This window comes from Cinclus cinclus, chromosome 15 (genome assembly GCF_963662255.1).
Source record: "Cinclus cinclus chromosome 15, bCinCin1.1, whole genome shotgun sequence".
Lineage (NCBI taxonomy): Eukaryota > Metazoa > Chordata > Aves > Passeriformes > Cinclidae > Cinclus > Cinclus cinclus.
Genome location: NC_085060.1, coordinates 1,637,892 through 1,654,009, shown reverse-complemented (window position 1 = coordinate 1,654,009; position 16,118 = coordinate 1,637,892). Strand labels below are relative to the sequence as shown.

The window sequence follows — 16,118 nt, the reverse complement described above, 5'->3', positions numbered from 1 at the left end:
AACATGCACTGGATGGAGGGGAGAAGAAAGTTAGGAAGGAGTGGTGTGGGGAAAACACTTGGAGAGAAATGCCAAGAAATTCTCACCAGCCACGCTGAATGCCACGAAAAAATGTCACAGCATTACTCACATCTGGAGGGGTTGCAAGATCACACCTTCAGACTGGAAATCTCTCAAGAGCAAACTTTCTGTGACACTTTCAGGGCTGCTCATTGCCAGCAGGAAAGAAATGCTTTGTCCTGTCTCCTTCCAGCTCCCATGGGAAGGCACGAAAAGGAGAAATAATGGGAAAAAAGCCCCAAAGTGAACTGAACTTTTGCTAACCTCAGACAGGGGTTTGAGTTTGGGGTGAAAGCACAGGCTCTTCCCTTGAGCAGACAGCTCTGCCCATCCCTGGCCATATCTCTTTGTCTGCTTCTCATAACAGGAAATCAAACAGATTTATTGGTGGGGTCCCTCTGTGGGACACCCCTGTGCAGCCAAGGGAGGCTGCTCTGCACCGAGGCCTTCTGACAAGCTGGGAAGTGAATGTAGATTAGATTTCTACTTTTTGGGCTAACTTATTCTTTCTGTTGTCAGGGAGGCCCCAGATATGTAAATATGAGCTATTGCCCACCTCATCAATCTTGAGCTTTTTCTCTTTTTTTTTTTTTAGTAGTCTTTTTTTGCCTTCCAGCCCTCTTAGGAGAGGACTGACCAGGCTGATCCCATGTCTTGTTGGGACTCTCACTTGGCATTTCTCATGGTCAGGCTCTGAAAGGTCTTCTGACCTCACCAGTGCCTGAAAATACATCAGTATTTCCTTCTCCACCCCATGGCAGCATTGACTAGAGTAGGTTCAGCCCTATCCCATCCTGCCATAAAACACTGGCTGTTTAAAGGACCTTCAGTAGGTCCTGATTAACATTTCCCCTGAGCAACCCAAACCCTGGCCCCTGTTTGCTGTGGCTCTCATTGAGCTGAGCCATAGGATTCCAAGTGCTTGGAGATTCCAGAGCAACTCACAGGACAAACTGTTGGGACTGACAATGAATTTCCTTAGCTGGCATCTCATTTCCCATCAATAAATTATTTCTGATCATAAAAATAATTCTGTAAATTCTCCCCAGAAGAACCAGCACATTTTTTATTATCTCAGACATTTCTCTTTTCAGTCTCAAATCCTGTGTTTGACATGCCTGGACTGCCCTCACAAGTGTGATTTCACTTGGAGAAGGACACCAAGTTCAGTGTGAAAGGTCACTCAAGTGTTGTGTTTTGGGCTGTAAAAACAAAGCTTTACACACTTGGGCAGGGGGACTGGTGTTTGTGTGTGTGAGAGAGCATGGGGAGACAAGGACTGATCACAGTCATTTAATATCAGAACATTTTTCTATCTTCTTGGTTGACTGTCATTTTAATTGTCCTTCTAACAAAGAAATAATAATTTAATTTGCTCCAACTCTAACAAGAACATAGAGGAGTGAGGAGCGAATTCTTCATGCCACAATTATGGTGTTATTAAATATGACTTGAAACCTAAAATAAGTCCAAATGATTCATCAATTGAAATAATCATTATTTATGATCAAACAATTATTTTTTAAGTGTGAGGGGAAACTCCTTCCCATCTGTTCTTTCACATAACACAGGATGGGGTGGTGGCTTACTGTGGGCACAAATTCTGAGACTGGAGAACTTTTCCAGGTGTCTGTGCCTTCCTCCTGAAGAGGTGGTGGTGGAGGCGATGTCACCCTGCAGGTGACCCTGCTCACCTGTACAGGATGGGGACAGGTGACCCTGCTCACCTGTACAGGGCCCTTCCACACCCCCCAGTGCTCCCCTGTCCCTGCAGGGTGCTGGCCTGGAGCACTGAGGGTTTAGGGGCAAAGTGGGACTCTCCTACAGGGGATATATCCTGGGATGAAACCATTCCAAATGGGCATTTCACCTCTGCCTGTGCCCCTGCAGGCAGCTGAAGCTTTGCCCTTCCCCAAGCTGGGCCAAATCCTATTTACAGCACTTGCCTCCATGGGTGATGGAAACCTGATTTTAGCAGCTGAAAAGTTCTTTAATGGAAATTTTCATTCTGTCTCTGGTGGTTTGTAGTAGAGTGCAAAAAAGGAATGTTAAAATCCCTGTTGTGGTGCACCTGCATTCTTGCCAATCTCGTACCATATTTTCAGAATTCTGCAGTCATGACCTTATCTGTGATCACAGTTGTGAGGAGAAGTGCTGTCTGTGGTGGCACTGGTCTTTTGCACTGGCTCAGGGCTGGCACCTGAAGTGTCCCCACTTCAGCCTGAGGAGGGGTTTTGATCCCCAAGCCCAAAACCCAAATCCCAAAGCCTGGCATTCCTGAGGGTGCACCTGGCAGAGTTTCTGTCTCTCCCCCTCCTTTGAGAGCTTTGCTCTCTCTCTCTCTCTCTCTCTCTCTCTCTCTCTCTCTCTATGCACAAACCCTTATCCCTGCTGGTGCCCAGTGTGGGTGAGGCTGGGGGTACTGATCCCTCTTCCAGCACTGCCAGAGCAGTTCTTTCCATTCCCTTCCTCCCCTCTCCATCCCACTGTGGCTTCCCAGCCCTCCTCCCAGGACCTCTCCCAGCCCCTGGCCATGGCCCACCCCAGCCTGAGCTCTCTCAAGCAGAAGCCAAACAAACCTTAAAAGCTTTCTGGGTCCCTGGCTGTGTGGGGAAGGCTTTAAGTGTATCCAAATAAATGGCTTTTGGTCCTCTCTGGCTCCAAGTGTGATTGTATCCCCAGCTCTCCTTGCAGAGGTGCAATTGCTGCTGTGAGAGCTGACCTGAATAACTAAAGACTTGGCTGCTGCTGTACTGGGAAATGCAATCAAAAAGCACTTCTGCTTACTGTAGGTTTCAAATTGATCAGCATTATGCAAATCTCACCTTCCTCACTGCTGTTATCTCCAGTTTGTGGCATTAGGAGCAGATAATATGCACAAGGATTTGGACATGAACCCCTCTGCAAGACTCTTCCCTCCTAAATTCCTTCCAGGTGCTGTGAGGGGTTGTACACTTGTCACCCAAAGGAGCATCCAAATATAGAGGACAGCACAGAGAAAGTTCCTCTTCATTTTGTAGAGAAACTTTGCTTTCCTTTCAGTGCCCTCTGACTGAACTGCTGTTCATGCACCTTCCCCACTACCATTTAAACGGCTTCAGAAAATCTTTTCACATTAAGCACATCATTAAAATAACATAGAGAGGCCAGTGAAGCATTAATCTCAACCTTAGGTACTTTGCTGGACATGGGGCTTCATTAAAAGCCTTGATGGAGTTGCAACTTGCTTTCTATTTATCTTTTCTATTTCCCAAACCCTAAAAAATATTTGCACTTGGGAGCCTTCCATCTGATGTTTGTACAGTACTTAATGGAAATTCAAGTGAATATTCTGTAAGGTAGAGAGGGAACTTCCTACTGCAAGCCTGGACTGGGAAAGGGTGAAATTTTCCCTGAAGTAAAATCCAAAATGACAAAGTTTTCTGGGTTCACCTCACATTTCTTTCCTTTTTATTAAAAGGAAAGACAAACACTGAGTGAAGCTACCTTAAAAACACAACTCTGGTTTCAGACTGACCACTGCATTGTGTTTGAGCCTGGCTGATTTTGGCTGGGAGTTTTTCTGGGGCTGATTGTTGCTGTTTTGTTGTTTTTCCCATGCCCTGCACCCAGAGCTGCTCCCAGGTGAGTGCACAGCCCTGTCCCCATGGTACCTGTGAGGAAAAGCTGGAAACAATGCCCAAAATCTCTCTGAGAGTCAATTCCACAGCCAGGAACAGAATCAGGGACAGGACTGTGCCCCTGCCTAACCTTCAGGTGCTCCACTGTGACCCTCTGGGATGGGCTGGGAATGCCAGGGCTGGGAGAGAAGCTGGCACCTGGATCCTGGAGGAACAGATAATAAGAAAAATCCCAGAGAACTTGACCTGCCCCACAGAGAATTTTGGTGTTAAAATGGCAGTGCAGCTTGGTTTGGGTTTTTCTGACCTGTGCCACTTCTGGATGTCTCTCTCTTCCCAATGCAGGAAGAAATCTCTTTTCTGTCATTCACCCCCAGTGCAGCTTTGGGGGAAAAAAAAAAGGGGGGTTTCTTTCATTTATTTCTCCCCACCTGATTCTTTACAGAGCTCAGAAGGAAATGGATAATGAAGAACTGTTCATGTTAAGCAGGGCAGGCAGTTTTCTGGGATTTTTCTCTCTGTCCCCTTTACCTGCTTTCCAAAACTCAGTTAATGTAGCTGCAGGTTGGCTGAGGGACAGCATGGGAAGCACCAGCTGCCACTTCCCCACTCACTCTGGGTTTTAGGGGCTGTCAGACCGAGATTGCTGCTGCAAAGACAAGACTTGAATGCTTCAGATCCTTCTGGCAAACTCCAGCAGGCCCCCACCTTCCTCTTCCTAAAATTGCTTTGGCCACTTCCAGCAACATGAAAATAACTCGTCTGACTTTTTCATCAGGGGCTCTCCTGGGAGCTGCAAGTGTGCAGCAAGGGTTTGGATGATGTCAGGGAGAAAACTCTTCAGGATTTCTTCAAAAATGAGCAGGAAAGGGTTGCTGCAGCCTCCTTGTGCTGCTGCATTTTTCTTTCATAAATCCCCCAGAAAAAGTTATTTCTCTCCTGCCTGTGCCTGAGAAGTGAGGCTGGAGCACTGTGTCCTGCATCCATGGGCTACAGACACTGCTCCCAGAACCCAGGAGAAAAGCAAAGCCTTGGACTTGGAAACACATTGGAACAGTGGCTGGCTGGGTTTTATTTTGGGATTTCTAGTTCAGCTCGGCTGGCCCAGGAGGTGGAAAATTTGATTTTCTGTTTTGACTTCTCCTGAGTGGCTCGTCCTCCAAGGAGCTGGGCAGGAGCTGCATGTTCTCCACAAAGGAAACCCAGCCTTGGCAGGACCCTGGGGAAGGGACAGCATTTATCAGCCTGAACATCAGCTGGATTTCACCAAGAATCCTAAAAAATTCTTTCTCAGTGTTTAAGGATTTCAGTGACCCTTCCACACACAGGGGGCTGTGGGATGTCCCCTGTGTCCTGCACTGACTGTAGCTGAGATCCCCCACCCTAAAAGCAATTTTCCTCTGCCCTGGCATAGCCCAGATGCATTAACCCCATCCCCAGGGCTCCTTCCCCTCTCCCTGCTCTGGCTCTGGGGGAGGTGATGGCATTTTGTTCTCATGGATCACCACATACTTCTTGGCTTTTGTGGAGATCACTGGGGACTCCTTTGATGTCCACTCATCCCTTGCAAGCCAAGGAAGGTCAGGCACAGAATTGCCTTTGATTTTTAAATCAAAATATGAAGAGCTGGCCTGACTACAGAGTAGGGCAATGTGCATCTTTCAGTGCTGTGGAGCTGCTCCTGCCTGGTAACAAATCGAGGTGTGACCAGTCCCATGCACCCCTTTCATCCCAGTCCTTCCCAGGAGAGGGGGAATTCACTGGAGCCTGAGTTGCTGCTGCCTGCTGTGGAAGTTATTTCCAGCCCTTAATCCTGCTTTTCATACAGATATAACACAAACTTGGGGGATCAAGAACTCCACGAGGGAATGCACCTTCACTTGGCTGAAGCATCTGGAACCCAAAGCAATATTTGCTGGAAGAGCCTTGAGGGAGCACAGGAGAGAAACTTTGGGACAAAGAAGAAAGGCGAAGTGGTGAAGGAGTTTATTCATCCCTCTTTTGAAGGAACTTGTGCTTCGGTACTCTCTTCACTCCCTAGGTGGTGGCCAGAGCACTCTGGCTGCTCCAAAAGGGCTCAGCAGGAGCAGATGAGTTGGACAAGGGTGAGGATGAAACACAATCTGCTTGCCCAGAAATAGATTTGAGGGCGTTGTTTATGTTTTGTTCTGGGACTGCTTTGCACTCCAGCCTGGAATAACTCTTTTCTCCCACATTTCTCCTTCTTGGCTGGCTCAGATTTTGAGCCACCAGCTGTTTGCTAGGACTGTTCCTTCTCCTTGCTCCCTCCCTTCCAAATTCTTCAGGACATTATTTTCTTGAAGCTTTTCTCAATAAGAATTTAATCAAACAAAACAAAACCACAGCAACCCGCCGCTCCTTGGACAGTGTTTGATGTGTAAATATGTAAAGAAGGAGTGTTTTGAAAATTCAATCAGCTACCTCCTGGGGACCTGAGTCCTACAATGAGCCAAGGTGACTCCACACAGACATATGTGCTCCTGCAAGAATAAATTCCAATTGCAGTGGGAGCAGGGGTGACCAGAGGCACAGCTAAGCCATTTCTTACAGAGGCATTTTTGGAATAGCAGCACAATTCTCCTCAAGGCCAGGCAGCTCCTTGCTGGACCTTACTGTCCCAGTTCCCACCCTGCAGCTCTGGAGTTATTTCCCCATTTTGCTCCCTCTCCTCTTGATCCATCTGCAGGTATTCCTCAGTTTTGGGGCCAAATCAAACTTTGGAGGAAATAGCTCCTAATGTTTGACTCATCCCCATGGAGTGAAACACCCTGTGCCTACAGTGGGGCAGAACTCTGGGATTTCTCCCAATTAAATACCCAGGAGGTGACTCCAAGGAAATCAGGGCACATGAGGAGAGACACTGCCCACAGGGCTCAGGCAGGGGACTGCTGATCTTGTTCTCATCCTGCTTAGAGGGCTCTCCTCTGCTGCCATTATTAGTGAATAAAACACACTGCCAAAAGTAATACAGAGCAGCCCTGATGCTGTTTTTACTTTGTTTGTGAAAAACAACTCACAACCATTTTAACTTCAAAATTCTTCAGCACCCAGCCCAAATATGCAGCTGATGGCTTTGTCACAGCAAGCTGAGTGCCAGCTGAGTACCTGGGGCACATTAATGATGGATTGTTGTGAAGATACTCTCAGAAGAGAGGGCTGTGTGATTACTGATCATTTCTGCACTGCAGTGTCCCCATGCAGCAACAGAAAACATTCAAATGGCATTTATCTCCTCATTCCAAAGCCTGGTTATATAATTTTCCCCTCTTCTCTTTAACAGTATGGATCAGAACTCACTCCCTTTCTTAGCTTCACCTGTGAAATGAAAGGCTGGCGCTGGATTTGGGGAGCAACACTGCTATTCAAACAGAAATTGCTCCTCACTCTCAGGGTATGTGGTTATTACTCAGCAGAAGATTTATCAGGTGCAGGCTCCACCTTTTAGACACGATGCAAAACTGATACTCCAACCACTGCGTCCACTTGAAGCCCAAGAGGATTTTTCCATCAGCTCCACTAATCCCTGTGTTCAAATCCCAGCTCCAGTAATTGCAGGCTGCCTCTGGTTCTGAGCAGAGACATTAATCACACCTCCAGCTCAGAGGTGGTTTCTTTCAGGCAATCCCTGCAGAAAGGGGATACAAAGTGTGTTTTGGTCTCCTCTTGTCTCAGAGTCTGCAGAAACTCTGAGCAACTTAATCTATTCAGGTGTGATACCCAGATATCAGTCCTGATGGATGGAGATAAAGTGCAAGGTTATTTGTGGAGAGTTAAGGAGAAAATTCCAATCTTCTTTCCGTTTGGAGCTTCAGAGTATACTTGAAAGGAAAGCCCAGATCTGAAAAAGCAGCTCCTGGAAAAGCTATCCCTGCCCACTGATGGGAAGAACAAGAGAAAGGGCAATTTGGAGAAGCTTCAAGACCCAAATTTGTCCTTTTTGGGCTCTACCCACATGAATTTCAGTGAAACGAGTCTATCCTGGGCTGAGTGCTTCACACAGAGCACATCAGGTGGTGCTGCAGGAAAGAGCCTGGCAGGGATGGAATGATCCCCGGGAGCTGCAGAGATGGAATGATCCCCGGGAGCTGCAGAGATGGAATGATCCCTGGGTGCTGCAGGGGTGGAATGATCCCTGGGAGCTGCAGGGATGGAATGATCCCCGGGAGCTGCAGAGATGGAATGATCCCTGGGTGCTGCAGGGGTGGAATGATCCCTGGGAGCTGCAGGGATGGAATGATCCCCGGGAGCTGCAGAGATGGAATGATCCCTGGGTGCTGCAGGGGTGGAATGATCCCTGGGAGCTGCAGGGATGGAATGATCCCCTGGGAGCTGCAGGGATGGAATGATCCCTGGGAGCTGCAGGGATGGAATGATCCCCGGGAGCTGCAGAGATGGAATGATCCCTGGGTGCTGCAGGGGTGGAATGATCCCTGGGAGCTGCAGGGATGGAATGATCCCCTGGGAGCTGCAGGGATGGAATGATCCCTGGGAGCTGCAGGGATGGAATGATCCCTGGGTGCTGCAGGGGTGGAATGATCCCTGGGAGCTGCAGGGATGGAATGATCCCCTGGGTGCTGCAGGGATGGAATGATCCCTGGGAGCTGCAGGGGTGGAATGATCCCTGGGTGCTGCAGGGGTGGAATGATCCCTGGGAGCTGCAGGGGTGGAATGATCCCTGGGAGCTGCAGGGATGGAATGATCCCCTGGGAGCTGCAGGGATGGAATGATCCCTGGGAGCTGCAGGGATGGAATGATCCCCTGGGAGCTGCAGGGATGGAATGATCCCTGGGAGCTGCAGGGATGGAATGATCCCTGGGTGCTGCAGGGGTGGAATGATCCCTGGGAGCTGCAGGGATGGAATGATCCCTGGGAGCTGCAGGGGTGGAATGATCCCTGGGTGCTGCAGGGGTGGAATGATCCCTGGGAGCTGCAGGGATGGAATGATCCCCTGGGTGCTGCAGGGATGGAATGATCCCTGGGAGCTGCAGGGGTGGAATGATCCCCTGGGTGCTGCAGGGATGGAATGATCCCCGGGAGCTGCAGGGATGGAATGATCCCCTGGGTGCTGCAGGGGTGGAATGATCCCCTGGGAGCTGCAGGGATGGAATGATCCCCGGGAGCTGCAGAGATGGAATGATCCCTGGGAGCTGCAGGGATGGAATGATCCCCTGGGTGCTGCAGGGGTGGAATGATCCCCGGGAGCTGCAGGGATGGAATGATCCCTGGGTGCTGCAGGGATGGAATGATCCCTGGGAGCTGCAGGGATGGAATGATCCCTGGGTGCTGCAGGGGTGGAATGATCCCCTGGGTGCTGCAGGGATGGAATGATCCCCTGGGTGCTGCAGGGATGGAATGATCCCCTGGGTGCTGCAGGGATGGAATGATCCCCTGGGTGCTGCAGGGATGGAATGATCCCTGGGAGCTGCAGGGATGGAATGATCCCCTGGGTGCTGCAGGGATGGAATGATCCCTGGGTGCTGCAGGGATGGAATGATCCCTGGGAGCTGCAGGGGTGGAATGATCCCCTGGGTGCTGCAGGGGTGGAATGATCCCCTGGGTGCTGCAGGGATGGAATGATCCCCGGGAGCTGCAGGGGTGGAATGATCCCCTGGGTGCTGCAGGGGTGGAATGATCCCCTGGGTGCTGCAGGGATGGAATGATCCCCGGGAGCTGCAGGGGTGGAATGATCCCCTGGGTGCTGCAGGGGTGGAATGATCCCCGGGAGCTGCAGGGGTGGAATGATCCCCTGGGTGCTGCAGGGATGGAATGATCCCCTGGGAGCTGCAGGGATGGAATGATCCCTGGGAGCTGCAGGGATGGAATGATCCCTGGGAGCTGCAGGGATGGAATGATCCCTGGGTGCTGCAGGGATGGAATGATCCCTGGGAGCTGCAGGGATGGAATGATCCCTGGGAGCTGCAGGGGTGGAATGATCCCCTGGGTGCTGCAGGGGTGGAATGATCCCCTGGGTGCTGCAGGGATGGAATGATCCCTGGGAGCTGCAGGGATGGAATGATCCCTGGGAGCTGCAGGGGTGGAATGATCCCCTGGGTGCTGCAGGGGTGGAATGATCCCCTGGGTGCTGCAGGGATGGAATGATCCCCGGGAGCTGCAGGGGTGGAATGATCCCTGGGAGCTGCAGGGATGGAATGATCCCCTGGGAGCTGCAGGGATGGAATGATCCCCTGGGAGCTGCAGGGATGGAATGATCCCTGGGTGCCAAACCCAAGCAGACCCTCCCTGTCTGCAGCCTCAGCTTCCACCCACAGCACCTCTGGGCAGGCCTTTCCCTGCTTTGCTCTCATTCCCTGACTTTCTGTCACCAGAAAAAGGACACTTGCTCTGTGTTTTCCCTGTGCATCACCACGGGACACCTCTGCAGCTGCTGAGAAATGGGGGGGATTGCAATGAAATAATTATTGCTGATGAAGCCTTTGCTGGGCTGAGCCCTGGAGAGGCTGAGGTTGAGCAGTGCTGTGTGAGGGATGGGATGACACCATGGACATGAAAACTTGTGCTGGGATGGTTGAATCCTGAAATAGCCTCCTGCTGATAGAAAAAGGCTCTGTTTGTTTTTGGTTGCCTGTTTGGGGAACGTGGCTCCTCAAGGAAATGCTGCTTTCTGCATGCAAACCCCAGTATTTACCTTGACAAGACAGTTTATTATCATTCTTAATTTTCTCTTCCTCTGAACATTTCCGTTCTCTGAAGAGGCCAAACCATTGTGTGGAAAAATAATCTCAAGTGGACACATTATGCAGCTTAACACGTTCCTCGTGCTCAGCTGAGCTGCAGGACCTGACCATGAGCAAGTTCTTGGCTCCCTCCTCTCCTAAATCATACATTAATTTATGTCTTATTTCTGGTTTTTAACCTATCATATCTTATTGAACATTTTTAATAGGTCAGATGTACCTAAGAGAGAAGTTCTCTAGTTTTTAGGCATTATTCCTTTCTGAAAGGTGAAATGAGAAAACCACAAGTGCTGGAAGCAACAATATATAAGTACATAAAAATTGGACAATTGAGAATATTTTTAGGTGTAGAGAGGGTAAGGAGAGAAGAATTCACCACAGAAAAGAGAGCAAACCTGTCTCAATAACTATTCACTGCCCAAGTGGAAAATACAAAGGGAAAGCAGAGCTAAATTTTGCTGAACTCCTACTTGGCCTCATGATTCAATCTCTATTGCCAAATTCAATGGATTAAAAGAGGCAGTGGATGTGCAAAGAGACAATGTGGCTCTGTCCTGCATTATCCAGCCAGGGAGGCTAATAAATGGCATTCCAGTATCTATTTTCCCTCTGTGGCAAGTGAACCCACTTCAGTGCACACCATGTTTTTCTCCAAACTCCCCTGAAAAAGAACCTGTCCCTCAAGTGCTGCCAGCAGAGAAGTGACAGAACAGAAAATACAGATTTAGGAAGTGGATCTGGAGCAGGATGATGGACAGACATAAAAGCCAGGGCAGCTCCTCCAGTTCCTTCCACCAGCACCACTGGGACCCTTCCCGTCCCAGCAGATGTTTGCCCAAGCTGCTTTGAAATCTCAAGGGATAAAACTTCCAGCCCTTCTCTTGGGAAACTGTGCCCCCAGTTCTAAGACCTCGATATCCTCCCAAACTCCTATAAAAATGTGAAATGTGTGCCCTTTCCAGGCATTTCCACCTCCCTGTGTGGAGCCACTGTCCCAGCACTGTGGGAGGTGCAGTGTCCCAGGGGAAGGGACTGGAATGAGCCAGGGTCACAGCAAGTCCTCAGAGCAGCTGAAATGAGTGAAATGAGTGGTTCCTGAGGGTGGTGGGGATCTCTGGGCAGTGTTAAACCCAGTGCCACCCATTTCTGCTGACTCACACAAAATAGGATAAGTAAGCCAGCAGAAGGAGTTTTACACAAGTCCTTACCTGTCACCACCAGCTGCATGGTGAGGTTCTTGTAGAGGCCATATTTGGGGTTGCTCAGGACCATGGTGTAGTTCCCAGCATGTTTTGGTCTCACATCTCGAATTCCCAGCCTGTATTTCAGTGGGTCTGGTTCATAGCAGGTGTGGTTGTCCTTGAGCAGTTTGCCATCCTTGTACCTGTTTGGGAAGTTCCATCGAGGCTCATCATGTCCCTGTCATCCCTCAGAAACCCTGGCACACACATTAGGGGGGATAAAGGGACATCCCAGCAAGGGAAATGCAGGTCTGGAATCACTGCTTGGGCTGGGTATTTATTCCTGTTGTCCTTCTACACCAGAACTGATTCACATCTCCAGTGCTGTGGGATGGATTCATTCCATACAGGAAAAAGGTGTTTTATTTTATCTGAATGAACAGTGCCTCTCACATGCTCAGCTATGATCTAAATGCCCCCAAACGAAGCTGGGTGGGCAACACCAAGCACGGGAAATCATGGAATAGTGAAATGTGTGTCAACAGTTTTAAAGGAAGTGATTAATTGAGCAGAATTGTCTCTCAGGATGTCTCTGTGTACCTTTATGCTTCTGAAAAAATTAAATCCTGTGACCTGGAGAAGCTTGACCTCCATAGGGAGATCAGTGAAGAATTCCCAGCCTAGAATATTCCCCCAGGGCAGGGGGGCAGCATGTGCAGGAGAGGCTCCTGGTCACTGCTCACCCCACCCACGGGTCTCTGGTTAGGCCAGGCTTTGCCACACACGGAGCTCTGGGCTTGCTGGAAGGATGCTGGGGCATCTCCCACTGCCTGAGGATGCTGGAAACTTCCTTTGCGGCCATAAAAACAACCATCCTGAGAGACCTCCAGCAGCAACAGCTGGGGCTCCAAGGGAAGGCAGCTCTGGTGGTCCCAGGCAGCCACCAAAGAGCTCCAGGCTGAGCCCAGGAACAAAGGCTCAGCAGGGAGAAGGGCTCAGTCCCCACTTCAGCTCCCTAAACACCCCCATCCCTAAATAACAGCAGCAATTACAGTCACCTCCTAGCACTGATTCCACTGAAATGAGAGGATTTCATGTTATTTCACTGCTAATAAAATGCAGCAAGCATTTTATTAGGAGCCTTTTGCTGCCTGCCAGGCTCTCAGCTGGCTGAGGACAGATGCTCCAGGGAAATGCCACCTTCTGCCAGGACAGGCAGCCCCTGGCAGCTGTGCCACGGGATTTAATGCAGCTAAAGATGTAAAAGGCATTGGATGGGGTCGTTAAAGACAGACTCGAATGTCTCCTGGAGTTGCTGTTGTGTTGCTCCTCCTGTTGAGCAGATCCATTGCACGCCTGCTGGAGCCTTTAGTTTGCTCAGGAGGATTCACTGCAAGGATCTGCTGGCACGGGGTTGGAGGATATTATTTAAAAGTTCTGGAGTGAAACAATTTTTTATATTAAAAATAAGTCCTTTTCCTGTTGTTCCCTGCCCTCTTGCAGGCTGACCAGCACTGCTGGGGGTGGGCAGGAAACCCTTCCCCGAGTGATTTCTCCTTGGATCTCCCAGATCATTCTGTGCCCAGGGAAAGTCAAACACACTTTTTTTTTTTTTTTTTTTTTTTCCCCTGCAGGGACCTTCCTTGCATGGCTAGGAGAGGAAATCAGTCTGGGAATGAGGGATGGCTCAGAGCTTCCCTCCCTGCCCTGAGTGGTGAGGAGTGGTGGAGATCTGCTCCAGACAGGGTTCCTAGAGGAGCTCAGGCATTCCTGCTCTTGCTGGAGGAACTCACCAGGTGACAATGGGCCGAGGGAAGGCGTCCACCTTGGCAGCCAGCTTCAGGGACTTGTGTCCTGAGGTGATCTCGTAGTAAGGCCCTTTCTTGTGTGACACCGTGATGTAGGGTTTTTCTGGGGAGAGAAATGAGCAGGGGAAACAGAACAAACCATTGAGTGCAATATAATAACCCCAAACCCTGTAAACAAAACAAACTACTTAGTGCAATACAACACAGGGAGAACTTGGAATGGCAGCTCTGCCACGGGACAGAGCTCACCCCTGGGATTGCTCTGTTCCCACATGGGATTTTTTCCAGTATAGACCCACACAGAACCAAATGGTTCAGGCTGTTCCCTGTGCAGCCCAGCTTCAGCCACCAAGGGCTGTTCCCACACCCAGGAATTCACGTGGAAAGCAGAGGATGTGCACCTGCATTGCCCCTGGATCAGTGTGTGGGAAATGCCTGGGACATCTCTTGTCCAGTGGAGCCAGCAGGATGGATTTTCCAGAGCCTCGACAACCACACGCGGTGCCAGCTTTTACAAACAGTTCAGTTCCCTCAGACATCCCAGAATCCCAGAAGGGTTTGGGTTGGGAGTGACCTTAAATCCCATCCATTCCCACCCCTGCCATGGCAGGGACACCTCCCACTGTCCCAGGCTGCTCCAGCCTGGCCTTGGGCACTGCCAGGGATCCAGGGGCAGCCACAGCTGCTCTGGGCACCCTGTGTCAGGGCCAGCCAGGAATTCCCTCCCAATATCCATCTTAAATGTACCTCTTGAATTTATTTGTACACGTGGGAGCCGACTCTCATTGACAAATTAGAGGTTATGGGTGATTAATGGTTGACTTTCTCCCTAATGCCATTTCAACCACCAGATTTTACAGCCTGGCATTACCCTGTGAGCTGAGCCCTCGTGGTCCCTGCTCCATCCTGCAGCACTCACCGTACACGGTGACAGTGACATTGGCCTCCAGCCTGGTCACAGCCTCTGTCTCATTGAATGTCCTGCAGATGTACAGCCCCCCATCCTCTGTGGTGACATTTTCAATTATCAGGCTGCTGCCAGCTTTGTACATGACATCGCTCCGGTCCATGGTTCTCCTGGGGTGAGGGTGCTGGGAGTCACAAAAAAAAGAGTCAGAAAGCAGCAAAACTGGATTCTTGTGTTAAGGAAAGGAAAGTTTAGGAAAGGAAAGTTTAGGAAAGGAAAGGAAAGTTAAGGAAAGTTAAGGAAAGGAAAGGAAAGTTTAGGAAAGGAAAGGAAAGTTTAGGAAAGGAAAGTTTAGGAAAGGAAAGTTTAGGAAAGGAAAGTTTAGGAAAGTTTAGGAAAGTTTAGGAAAGTTTAGGAAAGTTTAGGAAAGGAAAGGAAAGGAAAGTTTAGGAAAGGAAAGGAAAGTTTAGGAAAGTTTAGGAAAGTTTAGGAAAGTTTAGGAAAGTTTAGGAAAGGAAAGGAAAGGAAAGGAAAGGAAAGGAAAGGAAAGGAAAGGAAAGGAAAGGAAAGGAAAGGAAAGGAAAGGAAAGGAAAGGAAAGGAAAGGAAAGGAAAGGAAAGGAAAGGAAAGGAAAGGAAAGGAAAGGAAAGGAAAGGAAAGGAAAGGAAAGGAAAGGAAAGGAAAGGAAAGGAAAGGAAAGGAAAGGAAAGGAAAGGAAAGGAAAGGAAAGGAAAGGAAAGGAAAGGAAAGGAAAGGAAAGGAAAGGAAAGGAAAGGAAAGGAAAGGAAAGATCAGTGATTCATATCAAAACCATCACATCTCCCCATCATTGAAATAAATAATATAAAGGGTAGATCAGCAGGAAGAGCTCTTGTGTGAAGTTTCATTATCAAGTCTAATAAGAGAGAGAAGCAGAGTGGAAATGTGGCACTTTGTACTGAATTCTGGGCAGGTAAACCTCCCAGCCCTTCTCCAGGACCACATCCCAAGGATTTTAGGGAAAAACTGCTGCAAGGGTCAGAGCTGTGCTCCGAGGGTTTGGTTTTGAGGTTTTTTTAAAATTTATTTTGGTCACAGTCAGTATTTTTTTCTGTATTAAAAACCTCCTGCTTTCTCAAAGAAATGTATTATGACAGAAATATAATATATTATGACAGCCAAGTGCCAATGCAAATTCCTGGGGAATTTTAGAAAGCATTATCGCTTCTGATAGGACTTTTGATCCCAGAGATTTGGCCAAGAAGTTTTACATTTATAATGTTAGAAATATAAGGAGAGTTCACAGGAAAACAAATATTTTCTGCCATATGGGGTTCAAGAAAACAAATTCAGTAACACAGTAGTGCCTGGACCTCTATAAATTCTTTGTTATATTCTCTGTAGTTTCCTCACCAAAACAAACTCAGTAATTTTATTTATTTATTTATTTATTTATTTTAGGAAACAAATCAGAATTAATCAGTTTCTAGGAATCACATTTTACACCTTCCCAAAAGGCTTAGATGCTTCTTTACAATGTGAATTTTGCTGAAGTAAAAAGAAAAAAAAATAATTATTTTAATTCTCAGCGCCAAAAAGATCCAAGAGTAGAATCTCAGACAAATGAACTGATTTGGGAAATGATCCCACTCTGATTTGGTTTTTTTTAGGAGAAGTGAGATGGTTTGGTACCTCAAATGTTCAGCCTCTTACTTATTTCTACATCACATTTGGCACTTTTGTATTGTAACCACAGAAACTGAAGACTCAGAATTTACATTGCATTCTTTGAGGATCATTTCCACAGGTTCAGTTGTGTTTTCCTTTGCTTTTTCCTCCTTCATAAA

General features: G+C 48.5%; 1 protein-coding gene across 1 annotated transcript in view; it reads right to left on the bottom strand.

The window, feature by feature from the left end:
* LOC134049902 (vascular endothelial growth factor receptor kdr-like) overlaps positions 1 to 14,455 on the bottom strand; it is a 65,170-nt gene extending 50,715 nt beyond the window's left edge. The window contains exons 1-3 of the mRNA XM_062502643.1: positions 14,305 to 14,455; positions 13,371 to 13,488; positions 11,605 to 11,780 (exon numbers count right to left, since the gene is read on the bottom strand). Coding sequence (XP_062358627.1) covers positions 11,605 to 11,780; positions 13,371 to 13,488; positions 14,305 to 14,455 — 445 coding nt within the window. The remainder of the gene's footprint in view (positions 1 to 11,604; positions 11,781 to 13,370; positions 13,489 to 14,304) is intronic.
* Positions 14,456 to 16,118: the final 1,663 nt, after the last annotated feature.